Source organism: Petaurus breviceps, unplaced genomic scaffold, assembly GCF_028583685.1.
Source record: "Petaurus breviceps papuanus isolate PSGF00001 unplaced genomic scaffold, PetGlider_PUasm1.0 91133, whole genome shotgun sequence".
In the NCBI taxonomy this organism is placed as follows: domain Eukaryota; kingdom Metazoa; phylum Chordata; class Mammalia; order Diprotodontia; family Petauridae; genus Petaurus; species Petaurus breviceps.
The window spans coordinates 86,216,728-86,240,773 of NW_027187419.1; the positions used below are offsets into that span (position 1 = coordinate 86,216,728).

The 24,046-nt window shown below is 36.3% G+C and overlaps 1 protein-coding gene across 3 annotated transcripts in view; it reads right to left on the reverse strand.

The window, feature by feature from the left end:
• The window catches only part of RBMS1 (RNA binding motif single stranded interacting protein 1), a 258,018-nt gene that overhangs the window by 153,783 nt on the left and 80,189 nt on the right, over positions 1–24,046 (reverse strand). Inside the window, exon 1 of one of the 3 annotated variants that reach the window (XM_069079676.1) lies at positions 23,412–23,693. The exons of the other annotated variants lie outside the window; for them this stretch is intronic. Coding sequence (XP_068935777.1) covers positions 23,412–23,480 — 69 coding nt within the window. The 5' untranslated portion in view covers positions 23,481–23,693. Of the gene's footprint in view, positions 1–23,411; positions 23,694–24,046 lie in introns of those variants that run through there. 3 annotated transcript variants of the gene reach the window in all.

Genomic DNA, 24,046 nt, shown 5'->3' on the forward strand with positions numbered 1-24,046 from the left:
CACCTAGCTCCAAACCACATATCTGTAAGGACCAAAAGCTTTACCTCTAATATAAATGATATAACATGTGAATTCACTTTCCAAACCTTAAAGTGCTATATTATACTAAATATTATATATTCTAGCTATGAATGATGCATTAGCTATTAATATGATGTGTACAGAGCTATCCCTTTAACACATAATTTAAACTCATAAACATAAGGATTTTCCTTAACAATGATAACTGCAAGATTGTATTGAAAGTTTACTTTTGGACTGAAGTACTCAGAGAAATAAGTATACCTTCCCCAAGAGAAGCTGAACTCTGTCTTTATACACTAGGCCCCATCCCCTCCTTTCTCCCCACAGATTACACCAAATTTACCACTCTCATATGTTTCTCTCTGTCTCAAAATACTTCTTCTTTCCCCGAGGTCTACAAACAAATAGGGGTATTCTCATCCTTTAAAAAATAAAAAAAAATTTCTCTTGACCTTGCTACTACTCCCTCTCAAGGTATCATCCTCTTTTTCATGCCATCTTACCCACCTTCTTCAGAGAAAAGAGCTAGAATTATTAGTCAAGTAAACACTGCCTCCACTTCCTTACCACTCAGTTAATCCTCAAACTCTGGAAATCTGGTTTCTATTTCCACCCCTCTGAGAATCTTTTCATTGGCAAATTCAATGGCTTTTTAGGGGAGTCCTCACCCTTCTCAATCACAGAAGCATGTGCTTTTATTGGTTACTCCCTCCCTCCTTGACTCCAAAATATCCCCTCCCACTAACTTCTCTATTTCTGTGGATAGTACCACTATCCCGGAAGCTATCCAGGCTCAAAACCTCTGAATCATCTTTGCCTCTTCCTTCCCCTAATCCTTCATAGCTGCTAAGTCCAATAGAATCTACCTCTTCAATTTCTCTCCACTCCCTCCCTCATTTTCATACTCTACAAACAGCACTAGTTCATATTTCATCTCTTCCAATCTAGATTTCTGCTGCTCCTATCTGATTTTTCTGTTCTTAGTACCTCCTCTTTCCTATTCATCCTTCACATCAAAGTAGTCTTCTCAATACTCCACTTTCATTTTATGCAAAACAAAAGAAAGCAAAACATTCAGCAGCTTCCTGATGCTCACTGAATTAAGTGCATACTTTTGCTCCTAGAAACCAAAGTCCTACATAATCTATCCCCAATCAATTTTTTGTTATCTCCTACTACTCCACTTTATATACTTTACTTTCCAGCTAAATTAACACTACCCTTCAGTCAACATTACTCTTCTGCCCCCTTCCCACCTCCACATTGTTGTGTATACTCTCAATATATACATTGTTCTGTATACTCTCATTGTTGTGTATACTCTGGAATGAACTTATCCTCCTTCCCACACTTACTTAAGTCCTTCCCTATTTATTGAGGCCCAAATTAGATACTACAATATCCTCTTCCAAGAATTTGTTAATTCTATTCAAAAATCAAAGCCATTGTTCATAACTTTTTACCCTGAACCTCTTCTTTGAGCATGCAGGAATGTTAAGTTTCTTGACAATAAGGATTGCCAAATACATCTTTATATCCTCAGTGTCTCATATAGAGTAAATGCATAATAAATTATTTATTGGATTTAATAAAAATGAAATAAATCTAGTTTGTAATTTCATTGGACCATGTTCCATATTTTGAGAAGAGGAGTTACTATGACCATGAGGAATGGTAATAAGATGTTTAACCATTAGTTTACCAGTTTAATATGGGTATACAAATGTATATCTCTCAAATTAGTGGAAATCCTTCCAAAATACATAAAAAAGTATAAAGCAGAAAATCAACCTCTTCAAAAAAAATGGAAACTTTCTGAAAATAATTTTTCCCTAGAAAACTGTTTCCTTTCTATATTAAGTACAGACTAAGCAAAGGAACAAGATGGCCAGGAAAAAAATTAAGTTTACAATCAGTTTCTTCAACTAATTTGTAACATCTTAATGGTGGGAAACAAGAATTGCTACTGGTAACTATATAACTTGGGGGCCTGTATTAGTCAATCAACAAGTATTTATTATGTGCTTACTACATGTTAGGCACAGTGAATACAAAAACAAGATTGAGTGTCCCTCCCTTCAAGGAACTTGTAGATTCAACTAGAGTCATTCTGCAATAAGCTGGACCCTCTTTTAAATATTTTCCTTTTTAATAAGAAGAAATACGGCTAGGAAGACCTTTTTGGCAACAATAACTACCCTATAAAATTTGCTATTTATCAACTGTATAGTTCAGCCCCTACAATTGCCTACCAACTACCTATGACAACTTCCTATGTTTCCAGATCTCTCATAGTGACTAAATGCATAATCACATGAACTTCAAGCTGAAGGACAAGCAATTGTTTCAGGACAGAATTGTAATGATCATAATACTCACTTTTCTTAGGAGGAAATGGGACTTGTCTTGGCTCTCTTCCCAGCCTTAGAGTCAGAAACTTGAGTCTCTAAATCCTTCCCTCCCTCCAAATGAGCTCTATGGAATCTTTCCCCAAATATGAAGGGGTACAGATGACAGGTGGGCTTTTATAGGACATAATTTAATGTTCCACACCCTGGGGGCACTTGACAAATGATTGATGGTGAGAATTGTAATTCATGGAAAAATATGAAGTTGAATAACAGTAGCAACCTTTGGACACGTGGATGTCTGTATTTCAAAACAGATTAATCAGAATTAGTATAAGCCTTCATTAAGGTTTAATGATTTTGATCTCCTCTTGAATTTGATAATGGACACATCTGGTTGGGCAGTTGCTAGTCATTCTTGCTGGGAAGCACTTATTAGATTTTTCAACTAAAAAATGACACTTTCACTCCAAATCCCTTAAAGTGATTTTTAACTTTGGAGAAAGGAGCAGAAGGATCTCCTCAAAATTTTCTGATAAAATCCTTTCAGGCTTGAATTAAATGAGACTTTCAAAAGATGAAACTCTTTGAAATACACCATACTGGTTTGAGACTACGAGTTAAATACAAGTAAAAAAATCCTAATGAAACAGAAGCATGACTAGGGTTTGTCCTGATATCCAAATTTATAATTTCCACAGGAGCTGTCACAAAGGAATATTAAACTGAAGGTGAAGATGAAATGCTAGTAACTAGGAGGAACTGAATGAGTTTCTGAACCTCATTTACTAAAGTCTTAGTAGTAAGATGATCTTTTACTATATTAATAGCTTCACCAGCATGTCAAAAGAGTCCCTTGCACTAAAAAAAAGATAAGAACCCTGCTCTAGATAAAACAGGGCCCTCAAAAGGGGGTAGTAAAAAGAAGTAAGTTGGGAGTGTGTGTGTGTGTGTGGGGGAGCGGCGGGAGGTCGGGACACCGTGAATAAAGAGCTGCTCCAGAAGTCAGAAACCTGAATTCAAATTTGACCTAAGACACTTACTAGCTGTGTGACCCTGAGCAAGTCACATAGCCAAAGTTTCTTCATCTGTAAAATGGTAATAATAAAAGAATCTATCTCCCAGAGTTGTTGTGCAGATAAAATGATATAATTATTTGTATAGTATTTTGTAAACCTTAAAACACTATATAAATGCTAGCTATTACTATTTCTAAAATCTTTACTCTGTGTGAATATGGACAAAGTCCCTTCACTTGCCTGAGTTTCATGTTCAGAGAGGCTTGGATTAGATATGTAGATCTGGGAGTCCTCTACATAGAGATAATAATTAAATCACCAGGAGTTGACCAAGAATATGTACAGGGAGAAGAGTAACAGGCCTAGGCCAGAACTTTAGGGAACACCCAGTTAAGGAGCAAGATATAGATGTTGAGGCAGAAAAGGAGACAGAGGAAAGAACAGGGTCACAAAAACCCAAAGTATCCAGAAAGAAAGGGTGATCAACAGTATCAAATGTGACAGGTGACAGGTAAATAGGTAAAAGTAATAGGCGATAGGTGTTAGGTAAAGAAGGATAAGGAATTAAGAAAAGACCATAAAATTTGGCAAAGAAAAGATCATCAGTAACTTTGGAAAGAGCAGTTTTAGTAGAGCAATGAGATCCAAAAGCAAGCAAGAGGTTGGAAAGCAAGGACTTCCTTTGAGTACAGATGCACCTACTCTCAAAGGAAGTCAAAGCCTGAAAGAAAAGTCCCATATATACCCCAATATGCAGAGCAGTATTCTTTGCAGTAACAAACAATAGGAACACAGTAGATATGCATTGGTTGGTGATGGCAAAACAAGCTGTGAAGCACACATGTAATGAAATTTTATTGCACCATAAGACGTAATGAATATGAACAATTGGGAGAAACATGAGAAAATGTATATAAACTAATACAGAGTAAAGTAAGCAGAACAAGGAAAAGAGTATGTATTAACAACAATATTACCAAAAGATAATAAAGCTCAACACTATGTAATTAAAATAAACAAACTTAGACATGCTTCATTGCAAAGGTAGAGGACTATGGGTAGAATATTGCAGATATATCAGATGCAACTGATATATTGGATTTGCTGAACTATTCTTTTTTTTTTTAAATCTTGATTACAAAAGGTGTTTTACTGAGTAAGGAATGAGGGATAGGGATATATCCAAAGATGTATGTGTTATAAAAAGAAAAGACACCTACAAAAATAAATTTTATAATATATATCCCCCTGTAATTATTTTCTTCATGAGGCTAATCATCCATTTCTTTCAAGTATTCGTCCTATAACACAGTTTTCTGGTCTTCATTAATCTCAATACTTTCTGATTTTATTTAAATTTGTCAATGTACCTCTGAAAATGAGGTGTCCAGAACTTCATGTAATATTCTAGGGGTGGCCTGATTAGTTCAGAGTATACTGAAACTATAATAAATATAAGAACTTAAAATGTCATTAAAGAACATCCAATCCATCTGCCTCATTTCATACATGAGTAAACTGAATCCCAGAATATTCAAGTGTCTTGTCCAAGAAAATACAATTTGTTAAATGGGGAGAAGTGACCAGAACCCATGTCTTTCAATTGCTAGTGAAGTTTTCTTTCCAACACACCAAGAATTCCTAAAGTTCAGGAACTACAATGTACTAATATCAATTCAACCCATACACACACAGTTATTTCTAAATTATGACTATATCAGTTATATAGTTATTTAGTTGTTACATAGTTATTTCTAAATCATGATCAAAGAACACTTGGCTGGTTCCAGCAAAGGAAAGGTCTTATTTTTCTCACAATCCAAATTGTTTTGCTAATGGTCCACTGATTTATAACAGTGATTCTAATATACTGTTTTCATGGAACCAATCAACAATGTGGGTTAGGTTAGAGTTGTAGTTTAGTTATTATCCAAGGCATTAGTTGTTAACTCTTTCAACTTTATGCTACCCAAAATCTAAAAAGCATAATTTTATCTGTGCATGTTTTTGAATAGCAACCACCTTGCAGGCTTGTTGTGAAGAAATAATATATGTAAAACCGCTTGGCACAGTAGCAGATACTATATATAAATGCTTATTTCCCCATCCCCTATTTCTTCCCACAACTTGGTCTTTTCTATTGTTACCTGATCTGAAAATTGACTACAAGGATCATCCTCCAAAATTGTACTTAACACTTTTAAAAACATATATAAAAACTGACTCTTAGTCTAACTAAACTTTACCCCAAACTAACAAGTAATGATCACTTGGCTGAATATGTTTAGAGAAGATTCTTGTTTAGTCTGAGTGTGACTAGATGGTCTCTGAGGTCCCTTCCAGTTCTGAGATTTTAGGATCTGGCCTACCTCACAAGGTTTTCATAAGAATCAAATGAGATTTCACACACACACACACACACACACACACACACACACACACACACACACACCTTTTCCAAATTTCAAACACTAAATGTCAATTATTGTTATTATTCTTATAGCATATGTAAACACAAAAATCTTACGTCAAAAATAAGTCACAGAATCTTTGGATCCTATAGAGGAACTTTCAAAGCAGATTTTCAAGCAGGATATGAATCCTTCATATTATGGTCTATTTGCATTAAGACCAGAGACTCATTCCTCTCCCACCAAAGAAAGCCTGATGCTTCTGTGGGTGACAGTGCAATTCTCCAACTTTTAAATGCAGAGAACATTGTTTCTCCACATCCTAGTTGAAATCATGATAAATGAAACATTATTCTATTTGCATTATATATTAATTTGCAAGAGTGCAATGGAGTGAAAGGATATTTCAAGGATCAGACACTAACTTGGAAAAGATTCTTGGAGGAGGCAGGTCCTGCGATGCAACCGAAGAAATGGGAGGGATATAGTTTGGCAGGTAGAAGAGGCTGCTTACGATTTGAGTCTGCCTGGAATGTGACTGCCTGGAACTTTGGGGGTCAGGGTACAAGAAAGGAGGAAAAGGGACAGGTTATGAATAGCAGTAGGAAGTAAATCTGGCTAGAAAATATACCTGCATACAGTAGAAAATGAAAGCCCACCAAGGTGCTCAGACTTAGAAGTGAAGATGCAGGCTTTGGTCAAAATTTACAAAGCATTTTCAACATCTTTTTTCAAAAGAAGTATTCCACAACCTATTCTTTAAAAAAAATGCTGTTTCTATGAGGAAATTCTCTTCAGTTCAAGTTCTTCTTACATCAAGTAAAAAACACTTCCTTAAAATAACTCCAGAATCACTATCATCTCTTAATTGTCTACTGATAACAAAGCACAGATCAAATGAATAACACATAGTGCTTTAAGGTTTATAAAACATTTTACATACACTATCCTCCTTTGATCCTAGGTACTAGGTTTAGAAGGTAGTAAATATTGTTATCCCCATTTTACAGATGAAGGGACTAAATTCCAAGTGATGTAGAAACTGCAGAGGAAGTCTAAGGTAAAGCAAAGTAACTAACAGATACTGGATTTGGGAGAATCCAGGGCTTCAGACTCTAAGTTCAGTAATGTTTCTGTTACATTAGAGAAAAATAAAATCAATTAAAAAAATTTAACAAAGGTCTTAATTGGTACCCCAAGACTTAAAAAAAGCTAACAGTATGAATAATCAAAGGCAGAATCATAGAATTCTAGCATAGTAGTAATCTAATCAGGTCAAGAATCACTTGGGTTTTTGGTTGGGGAGAAAATCTATATCTTTGTAACACAACTTAAGGTTAGGGGCTTAAAATATAAATGGGGGGAGATTATGGCTATGGGACATTGAATTTTTATATCTTGGTTGTTAATATCTTGGTTAGTTTTGAACTATCCCCTTCTTTTTTAAAATAAAGGATAAATTCTAAAGACAAGGAAGGGAAGGGATATTGGGAAATGTGCTTGATGAGAAAACAAAAGATAACAATAGAATTTATTTTAATTAATATATATAGCACATATTTTTAAATTAATATCAACCAAATTTTTAAATGGAAGCTTTCAAAATAATCCTAACGGGTAGTAATATAGCCACTGCCTAAATTAGACCAAATCTCATTTCTTTCAATTCCTTTCAGGCATTCTTTGGTGAAAAGTTAACCAGTAAAAAAGTCAAAGGCATGGGCGGCTAGGTAGCACAGTGAGTAAAGCTCCGGCCCCGGAGTCAGTAGGACCCGAGTTTAGTTCCAGCCTCAGACACTTAACACCCACACAAAAAAACTAGCTGTGTAACACTGGGCAAGTTATTTAACACCAATTGCCCTCCAAAAGGCAAAACAAACAAACTAAAAAAGTCAAAGGCAGGCAGCAAGCAGGAAAAAAAGGGAAGATTATCTATAAGTACATAATCAACTCTGAAATAATCACCCGATAAATATATTTAATTATTAAATTGATTCTTCCCCTAAAACTAACATAATCCTAACTTTTATAATAATTGATCACAGGCACTATTTTACAACCAGAAGGCACACATTTAAATGGAATATAATGAAAACTGAAAAGAAATCATGTTAGAAAATGTATCCATATCATTTGTTTCATTTCTTTAAAAGCTCTCTAGCATTTCTATATCATTCTTAAAGTGCTAACACTGAATGTAGTATTTGAACATGGAGCCGCCAAGCACAAGAAAAGATTTATTTCCCACTCTTGTTTCTAGTACTTTTGTATCCTAACAAATAGCTTATTAGACTAAATTAAAGAATAGGTCAGCTATAAATAAGACAATTCTCATGGAGCCAAAAATCAGTCAAACTTCTGAGCAACCAGTTATATCCTGGAATCAAATCAAGCACAGCTGTACCCTAGAGGCAGAGCTTCAAAGTAACTTACAGGCAAATCTGTACCTGATCCATAGAGAAAAGACATTAAGCATGATTGCACCGCTAACATGTTCTCTTTCTGATATAATTTGTCTTTTGTGAATTTTGGGAGCAAAATGAGTGATAGTCTCATTTATTCTGTTTTTGAGTGATAAGAAAAACTCCTAATATGAGTAGAGAAAACTAGGCCAATTAGTTAGCCAAGTGATTAAACAGAAATGTAGGTAAAATACCAAAAGCCTGCCTGCAATCAAGATAGTGATGCTAGAATTATGGAATGGAAGAAAGAGCGTTCAGCATGCCCACATGGGTTTATATTCAATTGCCAATGTTATTTGGGGTGAAAGTACCATCTTCTTTTGTGTTGGGTGAATAAGCATCTTTTGTAGTAGCATAGGCTCCAGGCTCTTAGAATCATAGGGTCTAGTTTAGATCTGGGGAACTTGGCTTCAGAAAACCTGAATTCAAATCTCAGCTATACTCTAAATATTTTGTGATCCTTGGCTAGCAAGTTAATTTTCTATATTTGTAAAATAAAGCTGGTTAGGGGGCAGCTAGGTGGCAAAGTGATAAAACACCAGCCCTGGAGTCAGGAGGATCTGAGTTCAAATCCAGTGTCAGACACTTAACACAAAAACTAGCTGTGTGACCTTGGGAAAGTCACTTAACCCCAATTGCCCTTGAAAAAGCATAGATAGATAGATAGATAGATAGATAGATAGATAGATAGATAGATAGATAGATAAAAATAAAATAAAGCTGGTACTAACTCTAAATCTATTATTGTATGCTTCAAAATCGGGGCACCCCTCAATTCATCCTAGGCATTTTGTCTTACATAAATCCCTAGTTGGATATTACTTATCCTACTTTTTACTTTGTATGTACTCAGATGCTTTAAAGGACTTATGATGCCACTGAGATTGCTAAACCTTCCAATACAATCCAAGAAGCATTTATTGCATTAACCTGTGCAAGGCACTTAACAGAGACATTGAAGATACAAAGACAGTATGAATTTTACCAATACAAATCAAAACCCAGCCATTCCATTGTATCAAATGAGATCTTTGTCTTTGTCTCTCCTGGGAAATTTATCCAATGCACTAGGAACTTGTATCTAAGATGCCGGAAATCTACCCAATTTACTATTTTTTCCTCTAAGTCTTTTAATATTTCACGGATATGCAAAATACTAAGGATGTCCATCTTTTAACTCTTATGGGAAAAAAAAAAACTGTAGAAAATTAACTCTTATATACTAGAGTAGCAGACAAAGTAGGACTGGAAAGGGATTAGGTTTTTAAGATTGCATCCCAGAATATGATGGCAGTTACAGAGGGCAAAGTGTTAAGACCAGGAGATCTCTGAGGTCCTTTGAGGATCTATATGTTTCAACACTTGAAAAAAAGAAACAACTACAAATAATTCTATGTTTACAAGAAGCCAGATCACCATGACACCATATGATGCATAGATGAACTTTCACTTCAGGTCACCATATTTAAAGTATCAACACTATGCCACAGGATTTCAGTTTTATATAAATGGTGGTTGATACATTCAAGGTTAAGTCCCCATGCTTCAATGACTGAAAAATTCATTAACCTTTTTAGAACTCTTGGAACAGACATCTTTTCATAAGTGATGGGCAAGCTAAAATCTTTAACATTACCTGAGAGATAAATGCTTTATTGGTCACTGAAATGTTCTATGTGATCAATGATTAATGATATGTAAACATTAATATTTTTTAAAGTGTATCACAGTATAATGCATATAGGGTATTACATAAAAGTTTGGATTGCTTTTACATAATTTATACCTAAAAAAACAAGTATAAATTTTTGCATGATATTCAGGCTTCCAAGAGTAATAGCTACAATATTACACAATAATTCACTACAATCAAAAGATCAAGAAAATTAAGGTTTGGGGCAGCTAGGTGGTGCAGTGAATAGAGCACTGGCCCTGGAGTCAGGAGGACCTGAGTTCAAATCCGACCTCAGACACTTAACACTTACTAGCCATGTGACCTTGGGCAAGTCACTAAACCCCAATTGCCCTGCCTTCCCCCTCCAAAAAAAATGAAATAAAAGAAAATTAAAGCTAAAGACATAAGAAAAGATATAAAGTACATAAATAAAAAGGGAGATGACATAAAGCATGAAAATTATTAATTTAACATATTTATTTTTTCCCAGTCAACTGACATTTCAAACCAGGTATCTGACTTCTCAAATCCAAGATTTTGATTTTGTAAATGTCTAAAGGGGATTTAAGAGCTGGCAGATACTGATTTATACTTTCCTCAAAATAACAAAGAATAATTGTTGAGTACTTACTGCATATCAGCACTATACTATAACACCCCCCCCAATCAGATAACACATAAGCAATAATTGCAAAATGACACATAGGTGAAATTTAATTACAAAAAAAATTCTATTATATTTTGTCACAAATATAAAAATCTAATGACCTTATAAAACACATACTCACCTTTCTGTACCACTATCCTTCTAGTGATGTTACATGGTTATAAATCAAGGAACACTATCATCTATGAAGAATCAAAACTGTAGACAACCAGAAAGGTAATAAAGTGATAGTGTTACATGTTGTATGATATTGCCAACAATTCTATGTAGTAGTGTAAAAGGTATATAAAAGGTATATATATTCTCTCTATCAGAGAAGAGGAAGGCTGATAAGAAGGAGTAACATGGAAAGTTAAGAGTGGCATGATCGTACCTACCCAATGTTACAAAGTTTAAGGGAAAGTCTGCAGTGCACTGAGTCAGCTATGGATGCCTTTTGTGAGAATACAGGTAACTGCTTAGAATTAAAAGAAGGAATGTGTTGAAATCTCTTCATCTGACATTACAAATCTACTGAATTATGGTAGTACTTCCCATTAACAAATAAGAAAACTTTGAATGATGCCAAGGAACAGTGGTCAAGTGAAAAAGTACTGGAGATTATTGGATTTTTTCAATTAAGTCTGGAGATTCCTGGATTCTAGTCCTGGCTCTGACAATATTTGTTTGACCTTGGGCATAGCATAAGATTTTCAACTTGATAGGTTCTTAGAGATCATCTGGTCTCTCTCATCTTACAGATCAGACATACTGAAGCTCTTTGAGGTTAAGTGACTTTCCCAAAATCAGAGCCAGAAATCTTGAATGCAAGCCTTCCGACTGAAAATCCCAAGGTGTACCCTACTTCACCAAGCCTCTCACCTGTAAAATGAAGAGGCTAGATATTCCCTAAGGGCCCGTCTAGCTCTATCATTGTATGGGGCTACAGTATAATTGCCTAAAATATTCCTTTAATTGGTGACTTTTCCTTGTCAGACTGCATGGGGAAGTGGAAAAGAAGTATGAACTTAGAAACTGTGGAGATCAGTTTAGAGCTGGAAGAAAGCAATAGAGTTCACCTAACCTAACCCTTCATTGAGAGATAAAGAAACTAAGGCCTAGATAAAAGTCAAATACTAATTTAGCTGCAGGGCTTACATTTCAAATGGAAGGTCTTCTGATGTCAAATCCAGCATTCTTTTTGTAAATCCTGCTGCTATGAAAATTTTGGATTGTAGTTTCTCTTTTTTACTTTTTTGATGTATATAATCAGCAGTGAGATCACTGGGTCAAAAGCTATGGATAGTTTAGTCACTATTATTGCATAATACCAAATTGAAATTCAGAATGATTGGAACAATTCACAGCTCTACCAACAGCTATCTTTCCATAGTGTCTCCAAATATTGACTTACCTCAAAGTTGTTTTAATTTGTAATCTCTTATTGTTATTAATGACTAGGGAAATGTTTTCATGATCAACTAAAATAAGAAATTTTTAAAAAATACTATGCCTATCCTTTAACTATTTATCATATTTGTGATAGTTCTCTGTATATTTTGGATATCATACTTTTATCTGTGATATTTCATCCAAATATTTTCCACTTTACTATTTCTATTTCAGTTGTCTTCATCATTGATTTTATTCCTGCAAAAATTTATCTATTTTATCTTTTATGACTCCTCCATCCCTGGTTTCATTAAGAATTCTCTCCTCAGTCATAGTTATGAAAGGCACCTGATCTTTATTTTCTTACATTTTTCTTGTGGTATAACATTTTATATCCCGATCTTATATACATGCATTTCAAGTTTATTGCACCATATAATGTTAGATATTGGTCTAAACTTCTTTTTTGCACAATTGTTTCTAATTTTCCCAATAGTTCTTATCAAAAAGGAAATCTTTCTCCAAGTAGTTTGTTCTTGGGTTTAAATCAAACATGGGACAACTGATTAACTAATCTGTTCCTTGTGGCTAATTTTCTGGGTTTTTTTTCTTTCTTTTAACGAATATGAAATATTTTAGTGGATACTGATTTTTAATATAATTTAAGTCCTGATAATGTGATGAATAGCACACTTTTTGAAATGGAGTAACTTCTTTTTGGAGAACTGTTTTTTTTAAAGTCCCACAAAATGGAATAAAGAAAAAGTAACATTTCTTAGTTTTAATGGAAAAACCTTAGCTGGCAAATTCCTTCATAGGTTGTAAAGACATTTATCATTCACCATTAAGCACTGTATTTCTATGCCATACTACAGTCTCATGATTACACTGGTTTTTCTTTAGTAACACCTATGCTTTTTTTGGGTCCAGTGTGTTTCTTACCAGAGAATGAGAACTCATTTATCCCCATCCTGAAACCTCATGGCTATGCATGTCTGTGGAGCACAATGGCATGAATGTATTTGTGGAAAGATGTAAAATAAGCATATTATTTGCTAATATTTTCAAGAATAGAAAACTAATAGAACCTTGAGAAATTAGTATATTAGTTCACTGAGAAGCTTTCATTTACATCAAAGAATCAGAAGTATAATAAAAAAAAGTGTACTGTATTATAGCAAGAGAATACAACATGAAAAACAATGGCATCCTCTCATGTTGTTTTTTAAAGTAGGGTAATCAGACCTGTAGCTATAAGAACATTCCTCCTCAGAATAAAAGTAAATAAAATGCAAAGGGAATTTTTGCATAGCAATAGAAAATATCCACCAGAATTCTCCATTTCCTGATGAAAAAAAAGTCCCCTTTCAGGACCTTTGATTTGAAATCATTACATAGTCTGGATTTGGAATCAAAGGATATAGATTAGAAATCAGCCACTTAACTTCAATGAGGCTTCAGTCTCTTTATCTGTAAAATGAGGGTATTACACTAGATGATCTTTTATGGTTTCTTCCAGTTCTAAAGCTTATGTCCAGGATTATTTTGGCTTTTATGTAAAGAACATATAGGAAAAAAGAGAGACTTCAGGGAGAGAAACAATTACATTAGTCCATGTAACTAGGGATGAATGTGGAGTAGAGAAGAGACTTGTACAACAGCTGTTATAGAAGTAAAATCAATAAAACTTGGTAACTGTACAGAGAAGGAGGGTGAAAAGTTTGGGATGACTTTACATAACAGAGGTTCTAAATCTAGGTGGGAAATTAGTGTTGCCATCAATGGAAACAGAGAAGTTAAGAGGAACCATAGGTTTAGAGAAAGGTAAGATCAGTTTGAACCATATTTGTGTGAGGAGTTTGAGGTGCTGTCAGAAGGAAGTTTCCTAAGTTCTCATTGAATTTACCTGGGACACAAGAGAGAGCCTCCCAGATGTGTCAAAGCTAATGATTAATACCCACTTCTAGTGACTCACAGGGGGATGAATAATACAAATAATGAGTGCTAAGTTGTCAGTTGTGGACAGATATAAAGACAAGTGAGATACTATCCTTGCCCTCATCCTACTTATGCGTAGAAATAGATTTCAGGGAGGTGTTAGGGTTGAATGAACAGATTTGGGAGTTACCTGTGAAGAGATGATTATTGAACTCATGGGACCAAATGAGATAATTTTCCAAAGAAAATGTAGGGAGAAAATTCAATTCAACATTTACTAAGTACTGACTACTTGCAAAGCACTGAGATAAAGATATATAGACAAAAATTAAAGTCCTTAACTCTTAATTTTACTTAACTTAATTTTACTCAGAGGACATGATGTATATGCAGTATAAGCAAAATCACCTCAACAAGAAAGAATGATAATAACTGTTGGAATCAAAAAAGGCCTCAAAATTGGAGGTGGCATCTGAGATGTTCTTTGAAGGAAGACAAGGATTATAAAAGTGGAGGTGAAGAGTACATTCAGACCTTTAGTAAAGCCGGTGCAAATGCAAAGAAGCAGGTGATGGTATATTATGAATATCAAACAGCTACAACAGCTGGTTTGGCTAGAACACAGAGTAAACCAAAGAGAGTAATATGAAATAAGTCTAGTAGATAGGAGCCAGCCTGAAGAGGACTTTAAATGCAAACCTGAGATCTTTGTATTTTATCTTAGGAACAATAAGGGGCTACTCAAGATTTTAGAGTAGAGGAATCATTCAGTCAGATTTGTGTTTTAAAATTTTAAATATAGCAGCAATATGAAGGATGGATTAGGGAAGAGAGATTGGAAGTGACTAATTAAGAAGCCTTTGTAAATCTAAATGGAAGGTGATGAGTGCCTGACTTGAGTAGCCACAGTGTGAGTGTGATAGATACGATAGAAGTAGACTCAACTAGACTTGTCAACTAACTGGACAGAGGTGATAAAGAGAGAACTTAAGAGACTTTGAAGTTAGATGGTTGAGAAGCTTGTCATACTATCCATGGAAAAAGGGAAGTTGGAATGAGGGACAGGTTTAATGAAGAGGTATGGGAAGGGAAGGAAGGAAGGAAAGAAGGAAGAGAGACAGGGAGAAAAAGAATAAGAGAGAAAGGGGGGAAGAAGGGAAGGAAGAAAGGAAGAAGGAAGGGTCTGGGTTTGGACATGTTAAGTTTAAGTATTGGCTTAGTGAGTTCTCTTCTCAGACACGGGGATGAGGGAAGATCACTGTAAGGTTATAAAACTGAGTGATCAATAGGGTGGTCACCATAGCTAACAATAACAGACTATATATTTATCATCAAAAGAACAATCCAAGTTCAGAACAATACATTGCTTGGTTGGTTATCAGACTGATGATTTGTTTTTCCAACCATAATAATTCTGGAAGCCTATTAAGACTAGTAAATTGTAGGGGTGGCCAGGTGGTTCAGCAAGTAAGAGCACTGGCTCCAGTGTTGGGATGACCTGGCGATCAAATCTGGGCTCAGATACTCAGCACCACACCCAGAAATAACTGGCTGTGTAACCTTGAGCAAGTTACTTAACCCCGATTGCTTAAAAAAAAGACTAGTAAATTGTAGAAGGGTTGTGGTCTATGCCAATATAAGAAACAACCACATCAACCAAATCACACATATCTGATGTATTGCAATAACTTAACATTTATATAATGGATCTCTGACTTATAGCACTAAAGATATACCCTCTCTGATAATATAGATTACAACTCATCTTTATCTTCTTCTTGTTATAAACTCCCATAAATTTTCCACAGGAAGACATTGAATTCTTCACATTGAATAAATACCAGCAGACATCTCCTCTGTTATCTAATACTATTACCAGATAACCAGTTCTTTTCCAGTTTTATGTCTCTCTGATGCTCTCTATTATATACTGTTTTCTGTACAACTCCTAGTTGGAAACATTTTGCAGCCCACTCATGCCCACCATGCATCCCTCCACTGGAATAAAACTCAACTTTAATTCTTCAGACCCTAAGGTAATTAACTCAACCACACAGCATCATTGGAGGAATACTGATGTTAAAGGGATAGGCCTTTATTTCAGAGAGATCATTGGGATCATTAAAAAATATGGTGTAATTTTCCAGATAGAATATAATCTAACATGTTTTTCTGTTCCTTCGGTTCAATTAGTGTCCATTCACAATGTCTATCCAAGATAATTATGTTGATGGATTAGCTCTTTGGGTTGGTCCATCCTACTGCCTAACAATCTGGACAACATGTATTCTTCATTAACTTACTTTTATTTTTCTCTGTAGTTAGGTCAAATTCTTTAAGTAACTATGGATCTCCCTTGGGAAGCTCATAATATTCCAAAGCTTGAGGCAATCGGCACAATGCCATCTCTAAGTAGAAGCATTTGGAGGAACTCATCATCTAAGCAGCACAATGGACAGAAGGCTAGATTTTGAGTTAGGAAAGATTTGAGCTCAAATCCTGCCTCAGACACTTACTTTGTGACTATGAACAAGTCTGTGACTAAGTTGCTTCTTCTGTCCCCATTCTCAAGCATAGTTGAATGAAATAATATATGTAAAATGCTTCACAAACCTTAAAGTATGATGTGTTAGCTTTATTATTATTATCTACATCATGATCATCTAGAGGAATGCTCCCTTCCATTTTGGACTCTTCACCAGATTTCTTCTACTTCAGTGGAAAACAACTTTGTTGACTGCACATTCCTCTTTTTATCTCTCTCTAATAATTAAAGGCTCAATGAACACAATTATTATAGGAAAACTCTAGATAGAAAAGAGCTATGCTGCAAAGACAGCATTTTTATATATTGAATTAAATACCATTTTTGTAGTCTATATTTTATAACAGACTGTAAGACCCATCAGTCTTTTGTGACCTTGGCATGTGTTTAGATTGGTCTCAAAAAGACTTTGTAGGAATGAATAAGCGGGCATTTAAGTCAGTAGTTGTCACTTGATTTTGGAAATAACAAGATCTATGATTTCCCAAAGCTTTTTGTGTCCTTTTTCAGAAATCTCAAAAATTGAGAGTTATTCCTCTAATTAGCTGTGTGATGCTGGGCAAGCCCTCTGTTTCCTCAACTATAAAAAAAACTATAAAAAAAAAACTAAATCTCTCAGAATTTTTTGCAGCATAATTATGCTGACTATAAGCTCAGTGTTCTTCCCACTACATCATCTCATCTATTACATTGCATTCTGTGCTATAGCTATTTGTGTGCATATCTTCTCTTCCCAAGTAAATTCTAAACATTGCGAGGACAGGAACAGATTCTGATTCATTTTTATAGCCCTCTACAGGCTTGAATATCATAGCAGACATGGCCAGGAGGTGTTAACACTGTCAGGTAGACCTGAATTCAGATTCTGTCTTCTATTCTTACTGGTTATAAGGCCATGGGTCACAGTCACCCTCCGAGTATGATTCTTCATCTGTAAAATGAGGACAGTGCATAATACCTAATTCACTGAGTTGTTGTGAAGCTCAAATAAAATTATATAGGTAAAACACTTTCCAAACTTTAAAATAATTCATAAAGGTTAATAATAGTAATTATTATAATGGATAAAACTAGAGGGATGTTACCAGATCCTTGATAAATGCCAAGTATCAAAGACTATTCAGACTAAGTGGTATTTCAAGTCAGAAATTCATTTGTTCCATTTTAAAAAATGTTGAATATCATCCCAGCTTCAGAAAAAATTCCTTCCTTGATATTATTTTAAAACATACCAAAAAGATATGAAATGTCTAAGGGAAGGTTTCTCTACAGTTGAAACTTTAAAAAACTTAAATTGCTGAAATCCAAACTGACAAAATGGGAAAATTCAGGAGAAAAGGAACCAAAAAAATATTATGTTATTGAGCAAAACTGTTAAAATATAAGCAACTATAAAATATAAGTATCAGTTTTGTCAGTGACTGATATTGTTCTTTCCAGATAATTCAACTTTTAGCTTAAAATACATAATTAGTGACTGAAATATTTGACTCTCTTTCTCCCTAGACGCCAAAAAATCTTATTTAGTAGGGGGTATGAGGTTATATTGTAAAATAAGAACAAAAGAATTTGGTTGTTTGTTTTTTAAAGTATCATGGAGGTAAAGATTTGTATGTAAGGGGCATAGAGTAGAAAGACTGCGGAATTAGGAGACAGAAATATGTTTTCTTCTTGGTTCTGCCACTAATTTCTGGAAACTGTGTGACTGACTTCAGGAAACTCATTTAATGTTTTTGGGTCTTATTTCCCTCATCTATGAAGTCAGGAGGTTGGATGAGATGATCTCTAAGGACGCTGCCAGCTGTAAATATTCTATTCCATTCTAAGGGGCAGGAAAAATGACTCATTTCAAAGAGATTTTGACTATTGTCTCACTCTTCATATTCACAAGTCTTGTGCAAGGAGGAGTTCCACTTTCAGACCCTGTTTTTAGGTACTATGACTTCTTGGAGGCTATGGATCACCACAAAACAAAATCCTTGTTCTACTCTTTCAGCTAGGGGCACACATGTTGTTTCACTGGTCTCTCTAGACTTCAAGAGAAATCATCCAAGCAGCTTGCAGAGGTGAAAACAAGTAAAGGCTAGATCTTTACTAGGCAGCAAACAAAACAGAGCAGCACAAAGCCAGGAAATGTAATGACTGCATGTAAAGACAACCCCTACTTTAAAAAAAATAGCTCTTGACTTAAAAGGTAGAAAAATATTTTGAAAATACATAATTTCCCCCTATAATAAATAGGTTCCAAGGAATAAAGTAGATTACAATGATTAACAGAAAAAGATTTCCCAGAGAAGTTATCCCTGAGAAGCATACATTTCCTGGATGTCAAGAGTAAAGTAGGAAATTTACATGTCATAAGTTGGGTCTGACCTCACACATTCCATTCTATTTTGTCTACTTACAGGCAGAGAGCACTGGACTAAAATAACTGAAGTTTTACCCACTTATTTGTTCAAGTCATTAAATTTCTCTGGCTCAATTTCTATACTAATTATGACAATGACTATCCTCTCCCTATTTCACTTATGTATCTGTGAAGATGAGCTTATTATCAAAAAGTTTCCTGGAAGAAAAGGATTACATAAATCCAAGAAATGATGCTGTTATTTACAATATTTCAGTTAACTCAGTGATTTAGAAATGCATTCTTGGTTACATAGACAAAGGAGAAATAGAATATAACATTAAAAAAAAAAATCCTGGCCAAGCCTTAAGTAATTTGGCTCAGAAATCATTTCAAGAGTGACAGAATTATCCACTTGTGGTGATACAATGTGGACATTTTACCCGGGGTAGAGGGGGGGCGGAGAGAGCCAAACGCTAGTATTTTTTTTTTTTAAAGAAAAAAATGTGTTAAATTAGTGAAAAAGAGTATGGAAAATTTAGTGAGATGCCAAAGAGGCACTTGGCAGAAAAAATGGGGAAGCACTAATACGGAATTCAGTTCTTTCCTAATGGCTGCAGCTAGGCATTTTCGAATCATTATTCCTTCCTCATCCATTTTTAAAGAACTATCTAACACAAATGTGGTATAGATTGCTTACAAAATGAAAATGGGATCTGACTATAAAACTTTACATGGGAAAATCAGTTTTATTTTCTGATACTTTGATTTTTAATCTATCATCTTGCTTCATGGGGGAAAAACAACAAAATGGGATTATCTTTAGCATTATTCATATAAATATACCTATGTGCAACCTTCATCTTAAAACTTTAAAAAACAATACATAAATTTCATTAACAGAATTGCATGAAAAAGATGTTAATCAACAGCTTTGTATGTCATTCTCTGAACAAGGCCAAACACTGAATCACTGTTAAAATTCCTCACGTGCAGCTACGCCCAGTTAATCTGCTTGAAAGCAGCAAAGTATGTAAATCTACTTACACTGGTGAGATAAACATTTCTCTCATTAAATGTTAACAACATGGAAGTAGAACCACGGTTGGTCTGCAAATCTATCTTTCCCCTCTCCCCATATTAAATCCTCCCTCCCCCCCATAATCCAGATACTCCAAAACTCTGGCTGAAATCATTCAGAAAGAGAATTGCAGCAAGCTACTTTTTAGCAAAGTCCTTTTCTAAAAACAAACAACAAAAAACTTCGACCAATTTAAAAATACAAAGCATGTGACATTCCCATCTATGAACTAACTATTGCATGAAAATCAGCATCAAAAGGACTCACAAGCAGAAGGTAGTCAGTTAGTAATAACAAAGAAAAGAAAGTGTGGTGCTTTTTATTTTTAGATTTTGAATTACAAGACCATAATCTTGCCCACCCCATCCCCCAATGAAAATGCCTTATTTTTACAGACCACCATACCAGCATGAAGAGTTTGGGATTTGGAGGTTGGGGGAATGGAGAACAGTTGCTACTGAGAACATATATTATATCCACATAAAATTATCGCATATACTATAATGTAACTGATAGGATATGAATGCACCCTTACATTTCTCAACTCAGACTTATACCTGCAGTCTGCCTTTGTCTAGTCATTACCCACTGAGCTACCACTTATATCAAGGGATTCTAAGTTTGACTAGAGCTCAGTAGGCGTATTTCTAAGGTGCTCATCTGCCTGTGATGCAGGAAAATCCTGTTTAACACTGATGACTTCAGAGATCAGAGCTCACTCCTTCTCTATACTAGAGGGGAAAAAAAGTCAGACACCACCCACCTATATCTTGTAGGTTCCTCCATATCCTCCTTGGAAACATGACAGGGTTTAAAAAGAAGAAATAGCACTCTTTTATTCAAGGAAATATTGCTTTGCCAACAATAATTCCAACAAACCAAGTCAAACTACAAGTATCACCACCTAACCCAAATCACTTTTTCTTCCACTTTGTTTTTTTTTAAAGATCTCTAGACTGAGGTTACTTAAATATTCTCAAATTTTGTCTTAATATCAGATTACAAGATTGATAATATGTGTGTATATACACATAAATATGTAGTGCTTGTATTTCAGAATCCTTTCATTTTAATTTCAAATGTAATTTTAATTATACCTTAAACGCAACCTTTTCCTCTCATAAATGTTTCCAAAAAAAATCAGAAAAGTTAACTTGTTCTAAAAATTTTTAACTTCTAGATTAAACTCAAACTACATTATCTGACTATTCTCTCTAAAATGAACAAGTTAGGATGAAATCAAGGTCTCCAACTCAATCGAACTACACAATCACTCACAAGACTACACACATTGAGTGAGCCTGAGCTCAAATGAGATCACAAAGTCACTCGTGGTAACCAGGTCCCTATGTAGGAAGTGTGCTTTCACCACAGAACAGCTAAATACTAACAAAAGAAACCTTTGAGTCAAATACCACTGGTACCCGGGGTCTTGTGTCTGTATAATGCCTACACATTCATTTCTTTCTTTGCCTATAGAAAAAAAAGAAAGTCTGTTTGTTTTTCTGATTCAGTCAGCCTTTTTAGCTCTTTGAATCTAAGGAGTGCCCTATGAAAAGAAGAGCATCTTATCAGTGTGCTCCAGACCAGCAGGCTATCTCCCATCCACACACAAAACCTACAGCCCCTTACAGTAAAAGGCCTCGCCCTCGCCCTTTTTCCCTCATTTCACAGCTAACACCCCGCAGTGCCCTGACAACAAATAAATGAATACACAAGGCCCTACAGTTCCTTACATAATTAACCATCTTTTCAGGTAGCCTGAGGTGGGCGGGAAGGGGAGGGAGGAGGAGAGGTTTTGTAGTAAATTGGTTTCATTTATGAAGTTTATGCAAGTGTGGCCAAAGCAGACATTTATTCTAAATTAACTAACATTAAGTATACTTTTATGTATTTCCTAAACTTTTAATTTGAAAGTTTCAGCCAGGATCCAAACTTATATTTATGGATATATCAGTCTTCATTTAATAGTTATTAGCCCAAGCAAAAGTTTTGTTGATTTCAAAATCAGAGTTTTGCCTACATAAGGTTATAGCAAAGTCCCTTAGCCCTCCATTCTAAAGTGAAAGCTAATAAGGAACTCAACAAAACTGGTACTTTAAGACTGTAAAAGTCCTTGTTTTACCAAAATTAGACTTATTTTCAAATTCTTTTAGAGTTTAAAGGAAAAGCTAATTTGAGGATAAAAATGAGCTAAAAGAAATCAATAATCCCTTGAAAGCTTGCAGTAAAGTTAGGAGGCATTTTTTGCCATTAGTTATGATGTATCTATTCTTAATGGTGCCAAAGTCCACATCGAAGGATGTGATTCTTTTGTATCATTATTGGGATAATAACTTAATTGATTTGCCTCAGTTGTTAAGGTTAGACACAAGAGGCTTATTGTTGAGGAAAAATAGCTGCTTAATGTTTTTGTTTTTCAACTAGCATCTTGCCACAGACCTCTAAATAAGTTTAACCTTTTATAAACAGAGAAGTGCACATTAAAGAAATAAAACTAAGTTTGATTATTGCTCCTGCCTTTCTAAAAGATCTGTTATGACATAGCTTCAATAATCACTGGTAAGAAAAAAAGGATTGGGGAAAACAAAAAAACACAAAAAAGGCAGCCACCCAAGATGAGCTCGAAACTATTTTTTTCCCTCCTTTTGCAGTCCTTTTCCCTCCCGCACAAGATTTTGATCTAACCATTAAATTGCCTTTGGAGCTCAATCTGTCAAAAAAAAAAGTATGAAACTATATTAAAATAGGAAAACGCATGTGTATGACTCAGTCTTATCCAAAGTATCTCTTCAATCAAAATGTCACCGGATTTCCCTCTGCTACTTTAGAACTGAAAACCTAAGAAATCGACAATCTAAGTTCCCTTTTTTTCGGTGTCCCCTTCACCACTACCAAAAAAAAAATCTTGGTTTTCCTCGTTTCGTGAGAAATTAAAACATGCAGTTTGAAGTTTCTGTTGAAGATTTCAAACGAAGGCGACAAGCGGACTCCCTTTATTCACATACACACAGACACACACACACACACACAACACACTGGAAAACTTGTTGCAATGCTCAGCAAACCCAAACCTGGCCCAGCCTCGCCTCGCTAGCCTCCCCTTCTCTCTCTTCCCCCCCCTCTCTACCCACCCCTCCTCTTCCTTTTCCTCCTCCTCCTCTTACACCCCACCCTACCCAGCTAGTCCCCAGGGCGGCGGGGGAGGGGGGGGCGCCGTGAGGAGAGGGGGTGAGTTTGTATCCCCGCCGCTAAGGTCAGCCAGTTGAAGTCGCCTGACCTGCGGCCCATCTCAGCCGCCGCCACCGACTCCTTCACAAACAAGGTCACCACACCAACCCAGGTCCCTTTTATGAGCTTCGAAAGATAAAGGGCTCAGCTGTTCCCCGGCTCCAAAAGCAGCCCCTTTTGCAAAACTAAGTCCCGGCGTCCCCAACGCGCCAACAACCCCCCTCCCCCAAACCTTCAGCACTCATTCTTCCATACCCCGACTCTCCAACAGCCCGCGCCGCCCACCTCTTACCTGCTTCCGAAAGGGGGTTCGGCTGGTGCCACTGCCCCCCGGATTCCCGCTGCTATTGGGAAAAATCATTGCCTGAAGCCTTGAAGGGCGGGGGAGGGGGGGCTTGTGGCAGGGTGCAAGGATGGGGGAGGGGGCAACTTTGGAAGCCACTAGTTCCGAGGCTAGTCGGGGGAAACTCCCTTTCGCTGGACTGCAGGCGTCGGGGGCCGGGGCTGGGCTGGGCTGGGCTGGGTTAGGCTGGGGCTGCTGCTGCTGCTGCTGTTGCTGCTGCTGCTGCTGCTGCCGTTGCTGCCGCCGCTGCCGCCGCCGCCGCCACCGCCGCCGCTGCTCCTGCGGGCGCCGCGGTGCTGACTTCTCCTGTCCCCTCCTCCTCCTCTTCCAGTACCTCCTCCTCCTCCTCCTCCTCCTCCTCCTGAACTCGGCTAAAAGTCAGGGGAAATGCCCCCGTCCCCTCCCCCTGTGGCTCCTCTCCCTCCTGCAGCCTCTTCCTCCTGCTGGGCTCCGAAAGCAGCGTTGGGCGGGAGAGGCTGTAGAAGCAGGAGCAGCCGCCCTGCCTGCCATGGAAGGGAGTTAGTTCATTGATCAGACGACAGGGGAGACTTTCCAGGCGGCAGCAGCAGCGCCGCCACCGGTCC